The 23,184-nt window shown below is 41.4% G+C and overlaps 1 protein-coding gene across 1 annotated transcript; it reads right to left on the bottom strand.

Moving 5' to 3' along the window:
* Window positions 1–447: 447 nt before the first annotated feature.
* LOC103021107 (protein kish-A-like) lies at window positions 448–1,146 on the bottom strand. Its single transcript, XM_057531172.1, has one exon. It carries the CDS (start codon window positions 1,079–1,081, stop codon window positions 863–865), a length of 219 nt encoding a protein of 72 aa, XP_057387155.1. The 5' UTR covers window positions 1,082–1,146; the 3' UTR covers window positions 448–862.
* Window positions 1,147–23,184: the final 22,038 nt, after the last annotated feature.

The raw sequence follows: 23,184 nt of genomic DNA, 5'->3' as shown, positions 1-23,184 counted from the left end.
ATTTTGGGGTAATTAAAATGTAGAGACCTAACACTAAAAAGAATGAAAAACGCATATAAGATTATCATTCTGTTTAGCTCTTTTTACTCTAAGCATGTAGTCTTATTCCAAACACGACAGTTAGCTGGTCAAATTTATGCTTAAGGCATTTATCCATACTTAACCAGAGGTTTCAGAGACGATAATACCAGTCAGGTATTCTGAATTCTTTTATGTTAAATAGGAACATTTTCTCAATAGCACTCTTAAGTCACTTCTCATTTATCTTCCTCCTTAAGAACTGCATAGGCTTGTTTTAAATAGTTTAAATACCTGTAATAAACTACAGTTTGCTAAGAGTAGAGGTACTCTGGTTACTGCTTAAAATGATGTGGCCAGAGGAAAAGCAAGCATTATTAAATATGAATGCAGTCCTTACCAACACGAATTGAACCTTTTTTTTCAATAAAAAAGCTAGTTCAAAAAGTCTCATTCTATAAAGATTTATCATTTCCAAATCACGGTGAAAGGAACTTATGTAATTTATCAATTTTGTTTTCTCCTACGTGCCTTAAAGATACCTCACTAAAAACTGGTATCTGACACAATAGAATGACATATGCAGAATGTAATATTGTAGTGACAGTACTGAGGTTGATTGTTACAGACATATTTAAACTCTGAGTATTAAATGGTTACATCCTAATTATTTATATAGAACATTGGTCCAATAACAAAAATAGAGAACAGCAGCTGAAAATTTATCTCATTCAATGTTCAGAGATAAAAGGGTTAACCATTCTTTCCATTATTTTCTGCAGATAAGTCCTTTTTTTTTTCATATTTAAATCTGACTGCAACTGAATTCTGGCATTTTCCCAAGCTACTGTATGAAGAGGATGTTGAAGGCCATCACAATACAGCATACCACAACATAAGGACTCTTCCGTTCACCAATTCTGGCACAGTTCCAAAATATACCCAACAACCCAGTTTTATTTCTGTCCAGGAGGCTGGGTACCAAGGATCGGATATAAGCACAGGTACATATAAGCAGCAAGATTACAGTCAACAGACTCTGAAAATTGAAAATGGCAGACATAGTGAGGCCGGCGAAACCCCAGCCACATCACCCTTCCAGGCCCAGGCAAATATTCTTCTTTGATACCAGATCAGAACTTGTAAAAAGAAGCCTATGTTCAGCAATTAATGTTCCAGTTCTAGTACCTTATTTTAATTGGGAATGACCTAGATATTTAATAAACTTCTACCATTTAGCTTAATTTAGTAAAACTCTTCAAGTTATCAAAATCTGGAGAGATGATTTTTTTTTGGCCACGCTGCGTGGCTTGCAGGATCTTAGTTCCCAGACCAGGGATCGAACCCAGGACCCCAGCAATGAGAGCACTGAGTCTTAACCACTGGACCACCAGGGAATTCCCTGGAAAGACTTTTTTTTTTTTTTAAATTTATTTATTTATTTATTTATTTATTTATGGCTGTGTTGGGTCTTCGTTTCTGTGCGAGGGCTTTCTCCAGTTGCGGCAAGTGGGGGCCACTCTTCATCACGGTGCGCGGGCCTCTCATTATCGCGGCCTCTCTCGTTGCGGAGCACAGGCTCCAGACGCGCAGGCTCAGTAGTTGTGGCTCACGGGCCTAGCTGCTCCGCGGCATGTGGGATCTTCCCAGACCAGGGCTCGAACCCGTGTCCCCTGCATTAGCAGGCAGACTCTCAACCACTGCGCCACCAGGGAAGCCCTGGAAAGACTATTTTTAAGTAGATATTCCTAAAACATAATTATTTGTAAAGGGTTTACCTAAAAGCTTTTATCTCATTTACATTAATTTATTTATAAAAATTTCATGATACCAAGTTATTTTTCTTGCTGACAAATTTTGCAACAGATATAATAAGATCTTATTTGACTTCTAGTAAACCTAGGTACAATAAAAGTATTATACTTAATGCTGATGACTCTAAAGACATGCCTGCATTAATTAAAGCAACAAACAAACTAACTTAAATATCGAATATTAATTTAATGTTGAATATTTCCCAGTCACATGAACCTGAAATTTATTTGGATTAGTTTCTTTTATATTTCTGAGAATTTATATATTCCTTTAAGTCAATTAAATAGTGCTCGTTTATGAATTAATTTTTGTAATACCATCTATAGGTAAAGATATATCATAACTATAATGTATACACAGACACAATAGGAGATCTCATAGCTTCATTTTTAAAACTTAGTCATGGGGCTTCCCTGGTGGCGCAGTGGTTGAGAATCTGCCTGCTAATGCAGGGGACACGGGTTCGAGCCCTGGTCTGGGAAGATCCCACATGCCACGGAGCGGCTGGGCCCGTGAGCCACAATTGCTGAGCCTGCGCGTCTGGAGCCTGTGCCCCGCAACGGGAGGGGCCGCGATGGAGAGAGGCCCGCGCACCGCGATGAAGAGCGGTCCCCGCACCGCGATGAAGAGTGGCCCCCGCTTGCCGCAGCTGGAGAAAGCCCTCGCACGAACCGAAGACCCAATACAGACAAAAATAAATAAATTAATTAATTAAAAAGAAAATCCTTAAAAAAAAAAAAAAAAAAAAAAAAAACTTTAAAAAAAAAAAAAAAAAAACTTAGTCATGAATCAGGTATTACAATATAAAACTCACTAGTTTATAAATAACTTTTAGAATAAGTTAAGTTTATTCACTTGAGTTCCAAAAGGACTCTTTTTCCTTTTTTTCCCTCAGTCTCAGGAATTGGAGATGATAAGATAAGAATTCCTGAGAGCACTGGTGAGAGCACTGGTAGAACATTTACGTCTCAAGGTGCAGGGAGAGAAATGCAAGCTCCTCTAGAAGGACTTGTTCTCTTAGGGTCAGTGTTCTGAAAAACAATGTTTTATAAAGCTAGCTGTCTCTAATCCTAACTGCATATGCAATAAACTGGCGTTGGAATGTCAAAAGAGCCCCATGTTGGCCATTTTCAGGGTGAGATTTTCTTTAATTCCTAATTAAGTAAGTACTTGTAAGTATAAGTTTCATTTATACATAAACCTGGCTGGGGTGTTAGTTGGAGGCTGGTTTTCTGATGTCCCTTGTTAATGAAAGACATTAGGCCAGACACCCACATAATCACCCACTCCACACCTCTCAGTGTCTTTCAATTGAGCAAATCCAAATCTTTCAACCAGGCTCCCCCAGTATTTTTTAACTGGGGGACACTTTTCCCCAGTGTCTTTCAACTGGGTGCCCCCAGTATCTTTCAACTGGGGGGCCAGGTACTTGTAATACACCACCAAATAAAACTCAAGATCATGAACCAATAATCGGGAGATCAGAGAACCAGGAGAGACTCACCCAAATTCATGTGAACTCGCCAAAGAGGGAGATGGACACAAGGGGCCCTGCTGGTACCAAGGCTCCAGAACCTTGTAGAGTTCAGGCAAAGGAGAGAAGTCTGCTCCAGGTCCCTTCATGGTTGCCAAAACTGTCAACTGAAATAAAAATGCACAACATGAGAGCTGTGAGTTTCAGTTTTATTTGGGGACTTACTGAGGACTATAGGCCAGGAGACAGCCTCTCAGATAGCTCTGAGGAACTGCTCCAAAGAGGTAAGGGGGTAGGTCAGTATATGTGTGATTTTGGAGAAGGGGTATGTGCAATTAAACACACATCTTGGTAGAAGGTTACTGCTAGTCATTAAGCACAAATATCTTAGTTAATCATTTTAGTACTTTGTAAGTATAGGAAGATGCAAGAAATTGGGTTTGTAACATTTTCTCTTGAAAGTATCTAACTAACTGAAGCTCTTTACTGCCAGTTTTCCCAGAGCACAGAGTGCCTCATTCCTTATCTCCCTGAACTTCTTTCAGGGTGTGTTGAAGGTCAATGACTGCACTGGCTAATGACCTAATCCCTGTAAAGCTGAACTGTGAGAGACATTCTCTAACTGGCAATATTTTATACTAAATGTATATCATATTGTTTTTCACTTAGTCCTTAAAAAAACTCTATGATTTATTATTATAATTTTATGGATGGAGGAACTAAGGCTTAGAGGGGTTAATTAATTCGTCCAAGGTCACACAGACCAACAAGTGAAGATGCCGGGATTTGACCCTAAGTATGGCCTCCAACATTCTAGCCTTTTCTCTTACTCTGACATTTTCACCTAAAAATCCCTGGGTTTCTCATGGCACTTTAATGTGTGTAAGTCATCTGTGCACAATCCAGGACTTGTTTCCTGGGTAGGCGCTGCAAAACCTACTTGGCATTTGAGGTCAGTACATTAGAGGAATAAACTGTGCTGTATCTAGGCTTTTAAGTATCTAAATGATTAAGAGTTCGTTTTCAAAGGAGAAAAATAACAGCCTTGTAAAACGGGATTACCAACGCAGTGCTTGGTATCTTAGAATCTTTAAGCCTCAGAACACAGAGAGCAGAAGAGAAAAAAAAAACATTTCTAGCTACAAGAGAACTAATGAGCTCCCAAGGAAAGAGCCTGTCTTTTTTTTTTTTTTCTCATATATTCAGAAATGTTTATTCCACAAGTTATGTGTTATGAGTGTGTTTATAAATAATACATATAAAGGTAACATTTAATGTGAACATTCACTTTGATGATGACTTAGTAGCATTGTCTTTCAACAGCTAAAACCTTTATTTTGCTAATGAACATTTATCTTAATGAAGATAGCTGATATCAGTGAGCAAAATTATCCCAGTAATAACAGGTTTACAGGGGAAACATGCTAACAAAGCCTTAGGGCTTTCTATCAGTGTGTTAGTGAGTTTATTTGGCCAAGAAGAGCCTGTCTTTTTGCTAAGCAACACCAAAAGCTGAATATCTGGTGCTTGCTCTCTGGGGAAAAGGCAGAAAAATCAAGGGATGAAAAGATACCACCTCGTTTAACAGACACTTAGAGCATTATTACACATTTCCGCAACTTTACCAAAAATAGTCTCCATTTTAAACACTAACCTTAGTCTAACATCTCTTTGTGTCAGCAAGTGTCTTGTGCATGGTGGGTGCTCAGCAGCCCCACAGTCTCAGAGTGAGAATAATTTTTACCACCACCTAACAAAGCTGTGTACAGATACACATGAGAAAGGAAGGCCAAGAGATGAACAGCTGGCCTGAGGTCACACGCTTCTTTTCAGCAGAGCTCAAACAGAGCCCAGGTCTGTGGTAGGTGGAAGGTAACCACCCTGGGCTCTGCTGCCTCAATTGAGAGCTCAACTCTAACATTTAGTGATAGAGTTACCCGGGCCAGAGAAATTGATCATGCCCAACTCACAGAGTTATAGTGAAGGGTCCTGTGATACTCTGAAGGAAAGACCGGCCATCTGGTACATGAGCGCTCTGTAAATTCACTACCCTTAGTGCCATTATTACTGACCAGCTTCTCTGAGCACCTTCTACCACACAGCCTGCCAGCTCTTTCAATAATCTCTTGAAGGTGACCAGAATAGCCACTCCAAAGTATGACTATTTGGCACATGGATTATTTTGAGCTACAGGGAATTGAGAGCCAACAGATGCAGGAAAAGTTCTTTACCTCCCCTTAACTGACTATAATAGAGTAGAAATTTCCTCTTTTGCAAAGGAAATGTACATTTACAAAGGAAATTTCTGGGACTTCCCTGGCAGTCCAGTGGTTAAGACTCCACACTTCCAATGCAGGGGGTGCAGGTTCCATCCCTGGTCGGGGAACTAAGATCCCACATGCCATGTGGCATGGCCAAAAAATAAAAAAACAAAAACAAAAACAAAAAAAAGGAAATTTCCATTTGTAAAGTTGCCTCAGTGTCAGGAAGATGGCTACACCCAGAGACAACTCTTACAATCTGAGACTATTAGCTGCACAAGACAACCTTAACATATTTCCTCCCCTCAACTTCTTCTAACCTGCCTCAACTCTCCCAGAAGTCCCAAACTTCTTTTCCTTTATTTAGCCTAAGATGATATTTAAGCCTCAATCACCTGGCCACCATCTTGAGTATATTTTCCTTGTGAAAGTCCCACACATCTTCTGTCAGTTGAATTTCCAAGGCCCTCAGCTGGAGAACCTAGTTGGGTAGAAGGAAAAGGTTTTTTTCCTCCCATACACTCTGATTAAAATAAATTATTTATTGGGCTGACACAGGAGAAAGTTCTGGTCTCTTTTTAAATACACCAGCCAAACTTGTAACCAAGCAGGACCCTACGGGGTCTTCCTGGATGAAGACCTCTGCCCCCCGTGTCCTCTGCCTGCCTCTTGTCTGTAGAGAAACTTTAGCCTCTGAGGCCTTCCCCAAGTTCCAAAGAGAAATGAGAAAATGCAGAAAGAAAGGAAAACAGTCAAACAAGACAAAATAATAATAGTTTAGCCATTAAACAAAATCAAGGACCTTTCGTTCCTCCTCAAGGGATATAGATAATATTCTGAGCCATGTCCTTTGAGCTGTTTGGCAGATACTGAACCCGCCCCCCTGCACCCCCTCGCCCGTGGAAGAAGTTAACTGTATGCTGCTCACAAGCACCTAGACCCCAGACCTGTTGGAATCAGAAGGGTGATGATGCTGACTTCCAATAACCTCACCACCAACCAATGAGAAGAATGTCCACGAACTGATCACACACCCCACAAGCCCTCTCCCTCCCCCTGTCTTTAAAAACCTTCCCCTGAAAGCCTCGGGGAGTTCGGGCCTTTTAATCACGAGCCTACCTGGACTCCTTGCTTGGCGCCTGCAATAAACGCTGCACTTCCCTTCACCACCACCAGATGTCAGTAGACTGGCTTTACTGCGCGAGCGCCAGCTAGGGACCCCAAGTTTGGTTCAGTAACAAAATCTGTAGAAAGTTGTCAGCATCCAGCACTTGGGATTGGAATACTTTACCACAACCTAAACTTGAACTGGGTTCATTCAGGGATTTTTATCAAGAGAAGGACTGGAGAAAAGGCAGGCACCTTCTGTGCCCCATCTTCGGAAAGTTCAGGCCAAATTCTGGGCCCTCAGGGCCGTGCAAGTTCAGGGCAGAAGTGCAGTCTTTAGATGCACTAACGAAGGATGTGGGAGCGCGACCAAGGCGAGAGGGATGGAAAGGCGCACCGCTCCGCGCGCCCGCACTTCCTTGTTTTGGAAGCCCGCGCGGTCCCGCCTCATTCGCTGAGGTGGCCCGGGAGGCCGGGGAGGCGGAGCGGCCCCCTCAGCTGTACGTAGTTTGCTCCGTCATCGCTCCCGCCTTCTGGCTCGAGGCGGTCTCGCGGCCACGCGGAACCACAACTCCCACAAGGCCCCGCGATCGGGGGCGCGGCCACGGCGGATGGGCGTGGCCTGAACGGCTGGGCGAGCTGTGATACAAACCGGGTCTTGGTGCTCAGCGTCTCTGCTTCCCCGCCGGGCTTCCTAGAGCTCGAGAGCTTTCTCATCCATGGATTGAGATCTGATCCTCTGACCCCTGGAGTCACTCACCGTCCGGGAGCGTCGCTTCGGACTGGCGCTCGACTGGCAGCGTGTGCCTAAGTGTAGGTTGGGGAGGCGCAGGGTGGGACAGGTTGCACTGAAGCTGCTGGTGGTCCTGGACTTCCTGGGGGAGCCTGTCTGAAGCCCAGGAAGTTACAGGTGCTGGTAGGGGAATCCCGGGGGAAAAACCGGGGCCCAAGCCAGCACTACGGGCCGGAAGCCAGCAATAACTCTGGGGAAAAGCCCAACCTGTAAGATGCTTGAATTTTGGCTATGAAGAAGAGCAGGAAAGATGACAGCCAAATCAATGGGATATCTGTGGACCGGTGCTGAAAATTTTAGATCTGTCCTCCAGATTTTTCTACCTGTCATTCATAGCTTTTATCTTTTTATCCCTTGTGTTGCGTTCTGAGAGAATTCTTTGCCTTGGTATTCCAGCTCTCTGGTTTGATTTTCAGCAGTGATCATTCTGCTATTCAGCCCATCTCTTGAAAGGTTTTATTTCAGTAGGTGTTTGTATTTCCAAGATCTCTGGTTAACTCTTTTCGTAACTGCCTGCTCTCATTTCATGATGTGATACTCTTGCTTATCCCTATGATTATTTTAATTATGCTGGTTTTAATGTCCTGATCACTAAAAGAAGTTTCCTCAGGTGCAAATTCTCTCTCTCTAAAAAAAGGAGAAAGCATATGTTAAAGTTGTTCTTCCTTTATGTTTTGATTTTCCTGAAATGTTTGTGATTGTTGGTCACTCATTTTTTTTGTACCTGAGGTTTCCTGGTTTTTACCCTCTTTGCAGAGGGAAGAGAGATAAGGAGAGGGCACTGTAGGGTTTAATTTTTTTTTTTTTTTTTTAGTGAAAGTGGGAAGAGGCAAGGTTTGTAGCCTAGTGGCTATCTGGGGGACCCCATCCTTCCTGAACCTAGTAATTATCGGGATTTTGCGTGTTTCTCTTGCTGAAGCTCCCATACTCTCTGCTCCCAGCTGGAAGCAGAGATCCCATCTTCTGCTCCCTGAAAGCTTATATTTTGGTGAAGCTTTTTGTTCTGGTATCTCAGCCAGTTACCTTTCCATTTCCCTTGGCTCCCTCTCTCCAGGTTTTCAACCCCCTTTCCTTATGTACCAGTGGGGATGGTAGAAAAGAGTGACCCAAGGAGCCCTCCCCAAATTTTTTTAGTATTTTTTTTTTTTTAGTATCTTTTTTCAGTACTTAGAAGGGAACCAAGCATCCTCAGTAGGACTCTCAAAGATGAATGAAAAACAATGCCAGTAATAACTCTGCTAAAGAAATGACATCAATTCTTTGTATTGCATATAAATATTTTTTGAATTAATGTTATGTTAAGCATAAGAATTTCCTGCAGGTAATCATTTGAAAATTGATGTCTGTACACTTTTATATCTTATTAGAGCAAGATGCTCTACTAAGTGTCAGAGTCATGCTGATCATGCATATTCTGTATAAGAACTCTTGGAGTTCTGTTAAGATAACACCATCCATTTTAAAAAAAATGGTAAAACTGGAACACTGATCAAATGTTAACTCCTATTTGTGCCCTGAAGCTCTGTTATTAGTGGGCATAATTTAAAATTTGATTATTTACCCTTTAAATTAAGAAATTTGAGTGTCTATTGTTTTCAGCACATAAGCACTTCATTGATAGAGGTGTGATTTTCAGCATTCTTTAAGCAGGTAGCAGAAGACACACAAAAAAATACAGATATTGTTTAATCTTGGTTAAAAAAAAAAAGTTAAACGACTATGGCATGTAAAACCTTTAGAGTATCTGGGATGGCATACTGCATCCCCATTTTGAATTACAGCAAATGCAGGTTGAACAAATTTTTTTGCTTCCAGAAATAACATCTTCATCATCCTCACTCTGGGCACCTCTGCATCTGCTCTCACAACAGTAGGCAGGTACCTAAGTTACCAAGCTCCACTAGACTCTGCCCAATAGAGTGTAGAATCAGACTTTATGCATTTCAAAATTTAATCCTTTTGTGCTTTCCATTTCCCCCTTCTCTTTCAACAGGTAAAAAAAACCTTGCTCAGCAAAACTTTTATTTTTGACCAGTTCATTAGAGAGACAATAAAAATACTGAAACCAAGTAATTAGCTATTATTAGTTATTAATTAATAATAATTATAATTAGCTAATACTAATAGCTAGTTATACATAATTTCAAATGTTGGTGGAGACATTGACCATGAAACTTTTTTTTTCGCAGCTAGTTACTAACAGCTAATTATACATAATTTCAAATGTTGGTGGAGACATTGACCATGAAACTTTTTTTTTCACAGCTAGTTACTAACAGCTAGTTATACATAATTTCAAATGTTGGTGGAGACATTGACCATGAAACTTTTTTTTTCACAGCTAGTTGCTAATAGCTAGTTATACATAATTTCAAATGTTGGTGGAGACATTGACCATGAAACTTTTTTTCACAGCCTGGTAGTAGAGTGAGAGCACAAACAGCTCAGCTATGACGAATTCACACACACACACACACACACACACACACACACTACAAATGAGATTAATGGCTGAATTATGTTGGTGGTTTCTTCATACCCAACCCCACCCTTGCTTGGGTACAAGAACTTCAAGCACCTTCATAAATATCAAGTAATTTAAAACCCTGTGTTCCATAGGGCCCCTCTCATCTTGTAACCTATGATGTTAGACTTTTCCAAATACTGTTTTAGGAAAGCCTGAGTTTAGGATTTCATCCTAGCAATTTATTAGCACACTTCCTAGATTGGGGAAGAAAGAAAGCACAAATGGTGATAAGAATGCCTCATCCACAGACAGATCACATTCTACTGTACAGAGGTTGGTAATATAACCCACCATGCACTCCCCCACCCCCAAGCTTCCTCGTCTCTCTAGCTCACAGATATCAAGCAGAAACCCTGATTTTAAATTTTGTTGCATTTTTATTTTCCAGATAATATATCCACATTACCATAAGTCTCAAAAAAGGTAAGATTCCCCTAACATTTCTGCAAACAAATCAAACTCTTGTTTGGGGTAATTGGTGTTTCCTTTCTATATTCCACATGCATATTATATGATTTATGTAGTTTTAATTATGGTTGAATTTGAAAACTGCCCACTAACTTATGCGCTCTTTATTTTTTCAAAAGCTTTGTTGTCAATCTAAGAGTACAAAGTACTTTGCTTTGCATATGAATGTTCTCTTGAAATTATATTACTATTTAAACTAATTACAAGGAATTTGTTCATTAATAGAAAATTAATGAACAATGGGAGAAGAGAAAATGCCATCAAATTTCCCATGCAGATGGAATTTCTTTGAGGTTAGATTATTCTCATGTGAAAGAAAGTAGGACATGAAATAAATTCACTGGAGAGAGGGGAGAGAATAAATGACCAACTTAGGATAAGTTCAAACTTAAATTGGAAAATCAAAAGCCCTTTCTAAATGCCTCTCTTATAAATAATTCTATTAAAATAGCAAAGCCAACAGAGTACAAAATTATTTGTTTCCAAATATATACCCTTGAACTTTTGTTATCATGTAGAAAATTACCCATTTGCCTCTACTGGTTGGTTGGAATTTTGAGAGGAAGCTAGTGTATAGAATAGGAGGGTTTTTAGCGTTGAGTGAAGGCAAGGAAATGGGTGTCTTAACACTGCCTGCACAGTGTAGCAGCAGCTTTTTGAGGTCACAGTCTGATTTTGGATGGCCATCCTTTGCCTCAGGGAGGGAGTGACTGTTTAGCATGAATGTGTATCTTTGAAGGGAGGACTATCCAAGCCTCTGGGGGTGTGCCTGTCTCATGCACTGGTCTGGTGACTTACTGCTTCAGATATTTGCATGATAAACTCTAGTTAAAATCCACCTCCAGCTACTTACAAATTATTACAGGCACTGGACCTTCAGAGGCCTATGCAACCAGGCACCCTGTTAAAAACATAGAACAGGGTGCTATGTAGCATACACGGTGTGAAAAGTTGACATCAGTATTCACTCAGTGGTTTCAGTAAGTTGTCCACTAGATTGTAGAGGTGAGAAACATCTGGAAGGTTCCCAGGAGGTGGTGGATTTTGGGGGGAAAGAAGATGAGGGTGGGATTCCCAGATTTAGGAGGTAACAAATAAAGCATGAGAGGTAGGCCTGGAATCATGAACTTTTGCTGTTGTCTTGGCAGGAGTCGAGGTATTGGGTTGGCCCAAAAGTTTTTTCGGGTTTCCCGTAACATCTTATACTGAGGCTGCGTTGAAGTGGGTCAACCACAGGGAGGTGGTGGTGATTCCACAGGGGAATCATCATTTGGGTTTGGGTATCAAGAAACAACCAAAGTAATTTAGCCAGAGAATCCCACTTGTAGCGTGTGTCTGCGTGTTAACTCTTCATAGCTGAGGATACTGAGCTGGGCGGTTACTGATATCCTATCCAATTCCAGCATTCCTCATGTCTGGACGTCTTTGTTCTGCTTCTAACCAGATGTGAGACCTCGGGCAATTCCTCAACCTCTAATTCTACCCCCATGTGGTGGCGTCATGTGTCCCAAGCCCCAGAGTTTGTTTTCTCCATAACCAGACGCAGGTCCTTCAGTTCCCAATCTCTTAACTGGGCTGACCATTACAGTGGAGAAGGTGCATGACAACCCTGGATGAGAAGTGATGGTTCACTTCCCCTTGAGGAGAGTGGGGAAGTGCTAAGAGAGGGCGGATCACAAGGGGAAATCCTGCCAGCGCCTGGGGGCACGGGGAAGAGGGGAAGAGTGTGCTGACGTCAGACTTCCGGAGGGGGTAGAAGGTGCTGTCACTGGTTGCAGTGCAGTCACAGAACGGGGTCGGGGGCAGGGCGAGGAGGAGTGTGGTAACGGAGCATCAGCAGATGCAGAGAATGACCCGGCTGAGTAATTAGACGGGAAAGGTCTTGTTATCGTTTTGATTTTGTGAATGTGTGTGTGTGTGTGTGTGTGTGTGAGAGAGAATGCGTTACATTTTAAACGAGGGAGATAAGTGATGTTTACTTTTGTTTCTAGTGAGATCTTTTCTGTAATAATAAGAAATTCATATGATTGTAAATGGAGTACTGGTGCTGGACTCCAGGCGCAGGTTCAGAGAGTCGAAGAGCGAGATCTGGGGAGCCATCCTCTTTTTTTTTTTTTTTAATTTAATCTTTTTTAAATTGAAGTATAGTTGATTTACAATGTTGTGTTAGTTTCAGGTGTACAGCAAAGTGATTCAGTTACATATATGTGTGTGTGTATGTATATATATATATATATATATATATACACACATATATATGTGTTCTTTTTCAGATTCTTTTCCCTTATAGGTTTTACAAAATATTGAGTAGAGGTCCCTGTGCTATACAGTAGGTCCTTGTTATTTACCTATTTTACATACAGTAGTGTGTATACGGGGAGCCATCCTCTTAATAAGAGAAGTAAACACTAGTCACAGTAACTTCAGAGGTCCTGCAATACAGCATGGCTGATGTCATCTGGACCCTGTTAAACGTGTTTAATCTAAGATATGATTCTTCATTGTGTTAAGTACACCAGGCCTTCTGCAGAGCAGTGAGGGAGCTGGGGGCAGCTGTGCCACGGGGGCCTTTGTGGAAAGTACTTGGTAGTACGAATAGCAGTAGTTATCAGTTTTGGAGAGCTTACTCTCCTCTGTTCCAGGCACTGTGCTATCATGTAGGTTTATAAGGGTGAGATAAAAGTAGAAATAAAAATAGATGTGGGCTCTGTTCCCATGAAGCTGAAGCCCATCTGTTCCCTTTTACTGTCCATTCCCTTCCTGTCTTCTCTGGGCACCATGCAGCCCTACTAAGCACCTACAGGGTTGAAGTGCCTGATTCTGTAAAAGGACTGCGGTGTCCTGAGCGTGCTCACCGGGCTGGCTCTGCCTTGAACGGTGGAAGAAGACACAGGGCATTTCTTCCTTCTGTTTGCCAGTGATTTTATCATCTGGTGGTGGTTTCTGGTTCCTGAAAGTTAGTGACATTATCTGGCGTGACCAAGTTGTTAAGTATGAGATAAGAGTGGAGGAAGATAGACTGATGTTGTGGAAGAAGAGCGGTCCCTGAGGGGTCCCCTCCCACGCGGGGGGGGGGGGGGTGGGGGAACAAGCAGATTCCAAGAACATGATCAGTGACCTGAGCACGCAGGCGTGCGGCGTGGAGTGGATGGGAGATAAAAGGCAATGTCAACAGCCCAGTTCTGTGAACTGATTTTCTGAATGCTATTATGCCTTATACAGAAGAAGACAGTTTGTGGAACAGAGGGGCAGCCTTACAGAGCAAGTTTTACCAGTCATTGAATTTATTGCATTTTTCCATCCTGGACACAACGCTCATTAGTCCAGTCAATCTGTTGGTTATAAAAATGAGCTTTCCTCTAACTGACATTTGTCACTTTGTAACCTCTTTGAGCAATACGATCATTCTAACTTTATCCCCAAATACCTAATCCTGTCTTGTAAAGAAAACTTGAGAGTTTTATAGCTCCATAAACATTTAAGAAAAACAATGGACTCATTCTAGTTACTTTTTAATCCTGTTGACATGCCAATGAAAGGAATCAGTAAATATCAGCAATCTTATCACCAAGCACAAATTGCAATTTATACCTACGTCAAGATGTCATCAGTAAATAAATCTTCTGCCTCCTCCAAAGCCTTTTACCCACCTTCTAATATCTCTATTATGCCATAAAAATAAAAACAGTTGCCAGTGTCCAACTGTCATTAATCACAATTCAGCTTACTCCGGGGAAGTACAAATAAACTGTTCATTACATTTTTATCCCATTACGTTGACACTGATACAGAATTGCTCATTACCTTATTCCTAAATCAGGAACTACAAAATTTTAATAGAACAACAGTTTCCTTGATGGTATCATGGAAATGTAAATGCCCAGTGCAATTTTCTTAACTTGTACAATTACTCACACATTACAGTAAATGGGTCAAGGCCATTGTCAAGCCTCCATCAAGGAGAGTCATTAACTAGAGGAATTTCCCCTTGTTCTTCAGGATGACAGGTTCTCTGAGCTGACAGGTTCCATTAGCTGGCCACACACATTTGACAACCGTGTAGACTTTTTGATAGCTGAACAGCATATCTGTGTTTAAGGCATTGTGATCCTTTTTCTTAATATAAGAATGCCAGTTTTTTCACCTTTCACACTACTGCCCTCATTAGGAAAGTTCCTGCCTCAGAAGGTTGAACCAGTCTTCCAAGGGGATCACCTGAAATACCTCCAAGATAAAAGTGAAATTCTAAACAACATCCATAATAACTTTATTAATATTGATAAGGAAAGGATTTTCCCCTTGATACTGTAATACATATATACATACATATATGGAAAGATAACTAAAAAAAAAGAGCAGTCTGATAAATGGAAGAAAGAATAAACATAAAAATTCAGAGGAGCGAGGCCACTGATATATGGGCTCCATGAGAGCAAGATTTTTGCCTGTTTTGTTTATTGCTGTGTCACCAGCACCCAGAACAGCGCCTGGCACTGTATCCACTCAAACTTAGGTTGTTTTGAATAAATCACTTTGGCCTTTGATAGTGAGGTAGTTAGTTCACAGTCCTCAGGCAAGGGGTGGGATCTGTGTTGGGATTTCAAGAATGGGAGCAGCCAAATAACAAAATAGAAATGCTAAGCTGTGCAAGGATACACTTTGCTGGATTGGGGTAGGTCGGAATGCATTTCAAACGTGATTCATGTATGACTGTGGTCTGTACACATGTCGATCATTTTCCTTTGAAAATGTGAAGCACGCGGATGTCGTCCACAATGAATTGTTTTGTCCATATACAGAATCACAAAACAAGTCATCCTGACTGGTCTCTGCCCACACACCCCAGGAGTATAAGTATACTTCTCCCCATGGTCTTTCTGATGTCAAGACTAACAAGTTGACCTCTCCTCTGTTCAGTCCTGCTCCCATCAGTTGTACATTACGCCCAGTGTTTGCAGTCTTGGAGTTGCCGTACCGTCTGCCTTTTGGTCATACGACGTCTTTGAAAGCCAGTGTGTATTTTACATTTACAGCATGTCTCAGTGTGAACTAGCCACATTGCAAGGGGTCAGTAGCCACGTGGGGCTACTGGCTGTAGTATTTGTACAGTGCGGGTCTAGAAAGACCATTTTTTTCTACTCAAAAAAAATGTTATGAGTTACTACACTACATCTTATTTCAATAATTAAGTCAAGTGATGGTAGCAACTCAATCATGGAATCAAATCTGATGAGGTAAATTCTTGCACTGCCCCTGTACTTACATTTGCTGTTCTTGTTGTTGTTGTTGTTTTTGTTGTTGTTTTAATGCTTCTCACTCACTGTGTGTTTGATCAAAGAATTAGGGAAATGTGTGACTGCAAAAAATAGGATGGGCCACGACGAAGACTGTCTGCTTGACCAAAGTTGAGTCAAGCTCCTCCGAGTCCTCTTTCTGATGAGGCCCTGATCTTGGGCTCTGTTCTTTAGTCCAGTAGCTCTGCCCATTCAGTCCAGTTTTAGCAAGAATCCTGTTGAGTCGATTTGTCAGAAAATCCCCTACCCTTGATATCTGATCAAATTCCTTATCTCCCACCCTTGGTATTTTATCCCCCTGGCCTGCCTTCAGCAATAATCCTGTCCATTTGATTTAGCCAGAATGCCCCCACCCTTCCCATGATGTTTCAGCCTGCTCTTTGGCTCTAAATCTCCACTTGTCCTTATTGTATTTGGAGTTGAGTCAGATCTCTCTCCTGTACTACAAAACCCCATTGTAGCAGCGCCCCTCTCCCCAAGAATGAAGTCTTCTTTACCATCTTTACCAAGTGTCATGAGTGATTTTTCCTTAACAGTCAAGAAGGTGCTAATAGGGAACCATGACAAAAAAATGTAACCTCCTATAATGGACATGTGTTGGGTTTGCCTGATCAATATCCTTCCCTCTTCCTCTGAGATACTACCCTCCTCAATTCCAGACGGTCTTAGCAGAACTGCCGGCTGAGTTTTTCTTGCTCAGGGGTGGGCAAGTGAGCCAGACTAGGCCAAAATGAAAATTCTGTTGGGAAATTGAACCTTGAGGATTCAAACCAAGGATGAAAATGGATTGATGCTGCATTATTCTGATAGCCCATTCATTCTTGCTTTCTTGGTTTTGGGGTCCACCATAGTTCCGCCTTTCTGAAGATAAGGACCACTTGGGGGAGATCACTGTTCGCAGAGTCCCTCTGCAATGGCCCACGTGGGCCAAGGTTGGGGAGCATAATAGATCTCTGGAAGTTTTTAAAAGATGCCTTTTTCCCTTTTGCATGTGGCCATTCAAGACAAAAGGTCTGGGTAGAGTAGAGGATGATTAGAAAAGGTGAAGTTATAGCTACTCACTGACTTTGTGGTTGATGGAGAAATGGAAACACCCAGGTACAGGGGGGCAGGGGTGGGGGTGAGGTATGGGGAAGGGAGAGGCATTAATAATCTTTGTCTTTCAGAACAGCCCCTGAGACCTTCCTCACAAATGAAAATGCCCCGGTGAGGTTCTCCTAAATTCTGGCAAGTCCCTTATATTGAACTGACTGCTGAGTCTGCCATCCCCATGGCCAGATGATAGCTCTGACCATGATCTGATTGCCGTCCTCTTAACCTGACAGAGGAGGCCACCGGAAACAGCAGGGAATGCCCCCAACTCCTGCACCTCCCACACAAACCAGCTGTCAACACCTATGAACATCTTCCCCACCCCCATTCCTGTAGACATTGCTCAGTCATTCCATGAGGGGCACAAATGCTGCTAGTTGGTGGCATGGACAAAATGAGCAAACTGGGCTTGCAGCAAAGCAAGGACTAGACTCATAATCCAAGCTGAACTAAGAACTCTAGGGCTTACCAGCCTGCCAGGAAATCACTTGGGAGGCACCCAACCTGTGCCCTTCCACTGATTTGGGTCACATTAGGGGGTTTCCAACAATTGTCAACAACATTTTCTTTCTGTTGGATCCATGTGATCTTCTGGGGCCACACTTCTTGAGTAGAAGCCAAGCATTAATTTACCTCCTTTCCCAAACCACATGGACTTCTACTTTAGAGGGGTGGGCCTAAGAGACCCTCAAGAGTTTATGGAAACACCACCAGGAGGTCATGTAGCCCTAAGATGACTGCAGAGATCTCCCCCAAATGAGGCTATTCTTGGTTACTCAGGGGAACCTTCCAGAGGGATAACTGCCTCATTATTTATACTCACGTTGCAGACAGTATTCCCTACAATGGGAGTCATCCAGTTAGAAAAGGTGCTACAAAATTTGTCCTGACCTTAAAGAACTGATCAGCAGTTTGACCCGAGGAGGTCGTCAGGTCAGCCTCGACTCGTGGGCCAGGGTTCTAATGGGTGTCAGAATTGTGGGCCAAGGCAGAGACTGTGCAGTCATTATTACATACTGCTGCACCCAAGGGAATGCCTTGCACCACGTGGAAAGGTCAGTAGAGACCCTTAATGACAACGATGGTTTCTGAGATTTGTTCAGCTGGTTGAGTCCAGGACCCTGGGGGGCATGGTTGAGGTCAATATTATGGGTTGGTCTCATCCCACTGCTTGGGTTCTGTCGATCGTAGCTATAAATGCTGTATGAGACAAAATGAATGAATTTGGTCCCAGCCTCTACTGGTCAGAGTCATCAAAGTGTCTCACTTACGAAAAGATTCCCCAGAAGCCAAGAGAGTATAGAAATAAGGAGTGGATATTGTTGGGAGACAATTTTCTGTGGATCTCTTCATTGCTGCACATCATGTGAGCAGAGGCACTGAAAGCCCTTGTTCCAGACTGTCTGTTCAAAGGTGTTTATGTAGTGAACATCCTTGAAATATAGGAGTGCCTCTTTCCAAAGCAGAGGGGAGGTTTGCTTACTGTCCAGTATAATAAAGATAATGTCTCCATTTAGGGAAAGGTCAGCCAGGCTTATCGTCCATTATAAAAGAGTTGGGGTCCCTATGCTCAGGGCTCCTCAAATGTGATGCAAACCTATTGTGTGCCCAGCATCCACCTGGGCTGCTCCACGTAACCCCCGTGGCACCTGAGGAATGAGGGGAACCGACGGACGTGAACATGAATCTCGCACCACTTGCTGTGTCATGAGTAATAAAGTCCTTTGTTGTTTTGACCTAAATATGCTGTGTTTTCTGACAACAACCGTGAAACTGGCAGGCTAGCTTCTTAGTTTGCAGGTAGGGTAAAATTTCAGACCCTTACAGTTCTTGATAAAAAGTCAAGTAGGCAGTTGAATGTACAAGCATGGAGTTCACAGGAATAGTGTGGAAGGTGTAGGTCCTAGAACATCTCTAATTTGTGGATGAAGAGCCTGACCTTAGAGATGAATGGATTTATCCCTCATTGTGGCAAGGTTACAGCAGAGCTGAAACTAAAGCCGCGTCTGTGTGCTTATTGCTTAAGCCTGGCTGTGAATTCAAGCTGCCTCCAATCTTGGTTTTTTTGCTACTTCTTGTTCTCTGACCCTGTTTCATAATTTAGGAAATGGTGGGAGCAGTAATAACCGTACCTGCCTTAAAAGGTTATCCTTTTTTGTCCTCTTCTTTGGCCGCACAGCATATGGGATCTTAGTTCCCCGACCAGGGATGGAACCTGCAACCCCTGCATTGGGAACATGGAGTCTTAACCACTGGACTGCCAGGGAAGTCCCTAAAGGGTTATTCTAGTTCTGAATGTTTAATCCTTGTCAGACATTTACCACAGTGTTTAGCACACACACAGAAAATGCTTGGCCCTCAAAAAAACTGTGTTCTAATATTAAGACTACTTATCAGTGCACTTTTTACCCACTACCAATTGGCTCTTTTGCCAAGAACTGATTAAAGCAGAATTGTCATGTGAGAGACTTCTAAGCCAAACAGTGAACGCTGTGAGAACGCAGCACCTGGGAGGTTTTGTCTTGGCTGTGCACCCATGATTAGAAGGTGGCAGAACAGGCTTCGGAGATGCAGTTCACCCCTTCAGGACCCAGTCAGTCAGGAACTTTCTCAGAGTGTTAAAGCCTCAAATTCCAAAGATCACCAGGAACAAGCCTGTTGTCTGTTAAAATCAGATTTATTGACTCAATACCATGAGAGAAGATATTTCGCAGGAACCAAAGGCTGCTGACCAAGAGGGTGGAGGAAAGCATCTTTCGGAAGGTCCCTCTGAAGGAGTCTGAGGCAGGTGTAAGAGAAGCAGTTCTGGACTGGTTTCTGAGGTGAAATTAGTAGAAGCAGGGATTAATCAGGATTTGGGTGCTGTCTTAGTTCAGGCTACCATAACAAATAACCTCAGACTGGGTGGCTTTAAACTGTAAACATTTATTATTCACGGTTCTGGAGGCTGGGAAGTTCAAGATCAAGGTGCTGGCAGATCTGAGGTCTGGTGAGGACCCGAATCCTGGTTTGCAGACAACCATCTTCTGGTTCTATCCAGAGAGAACAAGCTTGCATGTCTTTTCTTATAAGGACACGAATCCCATTCATCATGACCTAATCACCCCAAAGGCCATGCCTCCTAATGCCATCACACTGGGGGTTAGGATTTTAACATATGAGTTCAGGCAGAACATAAACGTTCAGTCCCTAACAGGTGCTGTCATGAGGACCACGTGGCTTAGCCGTTGGGTATCCCCAGGGATTTGTTAATTTTGTTGATCCTTTCAAAAAACCAACTCTTGGTTTTGTTAATTTTCTTTATTGTTTTTCTGTTGTCTATTTACCTCAGCTGTAATCTTTATTGTTTCCTTCCCTCTGCTAGCTTTGGGTTAGTTAGTTTGTTCCTTTTCTAGTTGCTTAAGGTGTAAAATTAGGTTGTTGATTTGAGATTGCTCTTCTTTTTTAATATAAGCATCTACAGCTCTAAGTTCTCCTCTTAGCACCGCTTTCAGTGCATCACATAAGTTCTGTCATTAATGTGTTTAATTTTTATTTGTCTCAAGATGTTTTCCAGTTTTCTTTGTGATTTCTTCTTTGATCCATTGGTTAAGAGTGTGTTGTTTAATTTGCACATATTTGTGAATTTTCCTGTTTCCTTCTGCTGTCGATTTCTAGCTTCATTCCATTTAGTCAGAAGATGTACTTTGTATGATTTCAATCATTTTTTAAGACTTGTAGCCTAATATATGGTTTATCCTGGAAATATTCCACGCCACTTGAGAAGAATGTGTATTCTGCCCTTTTTGGGTAGCATGTTCTATATATGTCCGTTTAAGTGTTCTATTTTCTTATGGACCTTCTGTCTAGTTGTTCTATTCATTATCGAAAGTATTGAAGTCTCTGACTATTATTGTAGAACTGTCTATTTCTCTTTTCAATTCTGTCAGTGTTTGCTTCATATATTGAGGAGCTCTGCTGTTTGGTACATAGATTTTATAATTGTTATATCTTTTTGGTGAATTGACCCTTTTATCATTATATAATATCCTTCTTTGTCTCTTGTGACAGTTTTTTATCTAAATTCTATCTTTTATATTGGTATAGCCACCTCTGTTCTCTTCTGGTTACTATTTGAATAGAACTATTCATCAACTCTTTCCTCATCATTAAAATGACAAGTCAACCAAAAGGCAGTCATGGTAGAATGGCAATACATTTGCTAGTGTCATGGAAATGCAAATACTAAGTGCAACTTAATTCACACAATCACTTAACACTACAGTAACCTAACAAGGAGCTCTGAAGCCTCTGTTGTTAAAAAACATCCTTAGCCATTTGAAATAGTGCTTCAGAGAAAACTTCTAGCTGACAGGATTCTATGCATTGGTACTGACATGTAGGATATTCATTTAGACATTTTGTTTCTCTGATGTCCTTTTAATAAGAAGCTATAAATCTCTTGTTAGTGAAAGATCACTTTCCATCTTACTGCCTTTTCAGGAAATGACATATTAAACCACCTAAAAGAAATATTCAAGATACTGGAACAGCAAGATTCACATTTTACAGTTAAAATTCATAAAATGTATTTTTCTGAAACGGGCCTGAGAAAGAATGTTAAGACAAACTGTCTTAGTGCTTTCTACCTAAAAAGTAAATTTATGCTAAATATATACTGGTGAAGTTATAGAACAAAGGTATAAGGTCATAGATGGAAAACTAATCATCATAGTGATGGTGTATACATTAAAGTTTGGGTGAGTAAATTAAATTTCTACAACAAATGAATTTAAAAATTATATTTCCCAATAATAAAAACATCATAAATATAGTATCTTACAAAAACTTGTAACCCTTCACTCAAGGCTTAAATTCCATAAGAGAGGGCAAAAATTTTACACTGAAAAATAGATGATTACAGGACAATGTTTTGCCTTTCACAGAAAAAAATTAGCCAGAAACAACTTCATAATGCTAAAATTTAAAAATTCAGATTACGTTCAGCACTTTACCCCACTTGGCTAATTCTCTTTTCTCTTTGTGTCTTTGTGGTGACTGATAAGTAAATATTTTTCAGGCTTCTCATTTTTCTCCGTCCAAGGATAATGACAAGTTCAGTGTTGCTTTCTCAACAGTGCTTGCGTCATTGATCTTATGCTCTCAAGGAAATTTGATACTGATTTTTTTTTTTTTTGCCTATGGCATCCAATTTAGTAAGAGCTAAATCAAAATATTTAGGGTTTATAATTTTATCTTTCTACAAGAGGCACCAATTCTAGGATGGTCATTTGGGATATCCTTTGAGATCAAAAGGAAATTCAAACAACATCAATGATTCAATCAACAAATGCTTATTGGCAACTGTGTATAGGTACTGTGGTAAAAAATCAGAGAACTATTACATGAGTAAGGAATTCTCTCTTCAAGGATGTTACAGTCTGGATAGGCTATTTTTTAAAAATATTTTTTGTCTGTGCTGGGTTTTAGTTGCGGGATCTTTGGTTGCAGCACGTGGGATCTTTTTAGCTGCAGCATGCGGGATCTAATTCCCTGACCAGGGATCGAACCCGGACCCCTTGCATTGGGAGCGCAGAGTCTTAGCCAGTGGACCACCGTGGAAGTCCCTGGGTAGGCTATGTTACAAACACACACACAAAAGACTAGTCATACAGAGGAGCTAATGAAATAAATGCTATGGACCACAGTTGACATTGGGTCAAAGAGAGAGATTTCTTTGGCCTGTGGTAGTAAGGTTGGCTACCTAGAGGAGGTAAAGAATCAGTGTAGGATGGAGAGAAGGGAACAGCAAATGTTGAAGGAGGAGAAGGGGAGATATCTCCAGAATAAACCGAAATGATCTGCCATGAATTGAAGTATGCTTTAGTAGGTTGGAAATTAGCTTTGAATATATTTCAAATATACTGATCTGTGCATATTTTCACAATATCCCTTTGGAAAGGTGGCGCATATATGGTTGACGCTCTTGGCCCCATCCAATGCCACAGGGTGCTGCCGTGGCCAATTAAATCACCCTACTGCAGGCCTTTCCCTCACCCTTAATCTCTTTCATGTCTTAGACCCTCTTCCATATCCAGTACTTTGCTTCACTGTGGATTAGGATTTATAATCTTACCATCATCAAGTCTTAGAGGTATTTCCCAGCCTTCGTCTATGTAACAATCTTTTAAATTGCAGCACTGCTCAGAATTTTGTCTTCTAACAGTACCTGGATCGATGATCATTTTAACTTCAAAAAATTTCATTAACAGCTGCCAATTAAAGATTTGCAGTTTCAGACTTAACCCATGATTTTTATTCGTCAGGATCAGAATAAAGAGAATATAGGGCTCTGG

This window comes from Balaenoptera acutorostrata, chromosome 16 (assembly GCF_949987535.1).
Source record: "Balaenoptera acutorostrata chromosome 16, mBalAcu1.1, whole genome shotgun sequence".
NCBI lineage: Eukaryota > Metazoa > Chordata > Mammalia > Artiodactyla > Balaenopteridae > Balaenoptera > Balaenoptera acutorostrata.
Note: the sequence above shows the minus strand (reverse complement) of the source record. Positions and strands in the feature narration are given on the sequence as shown.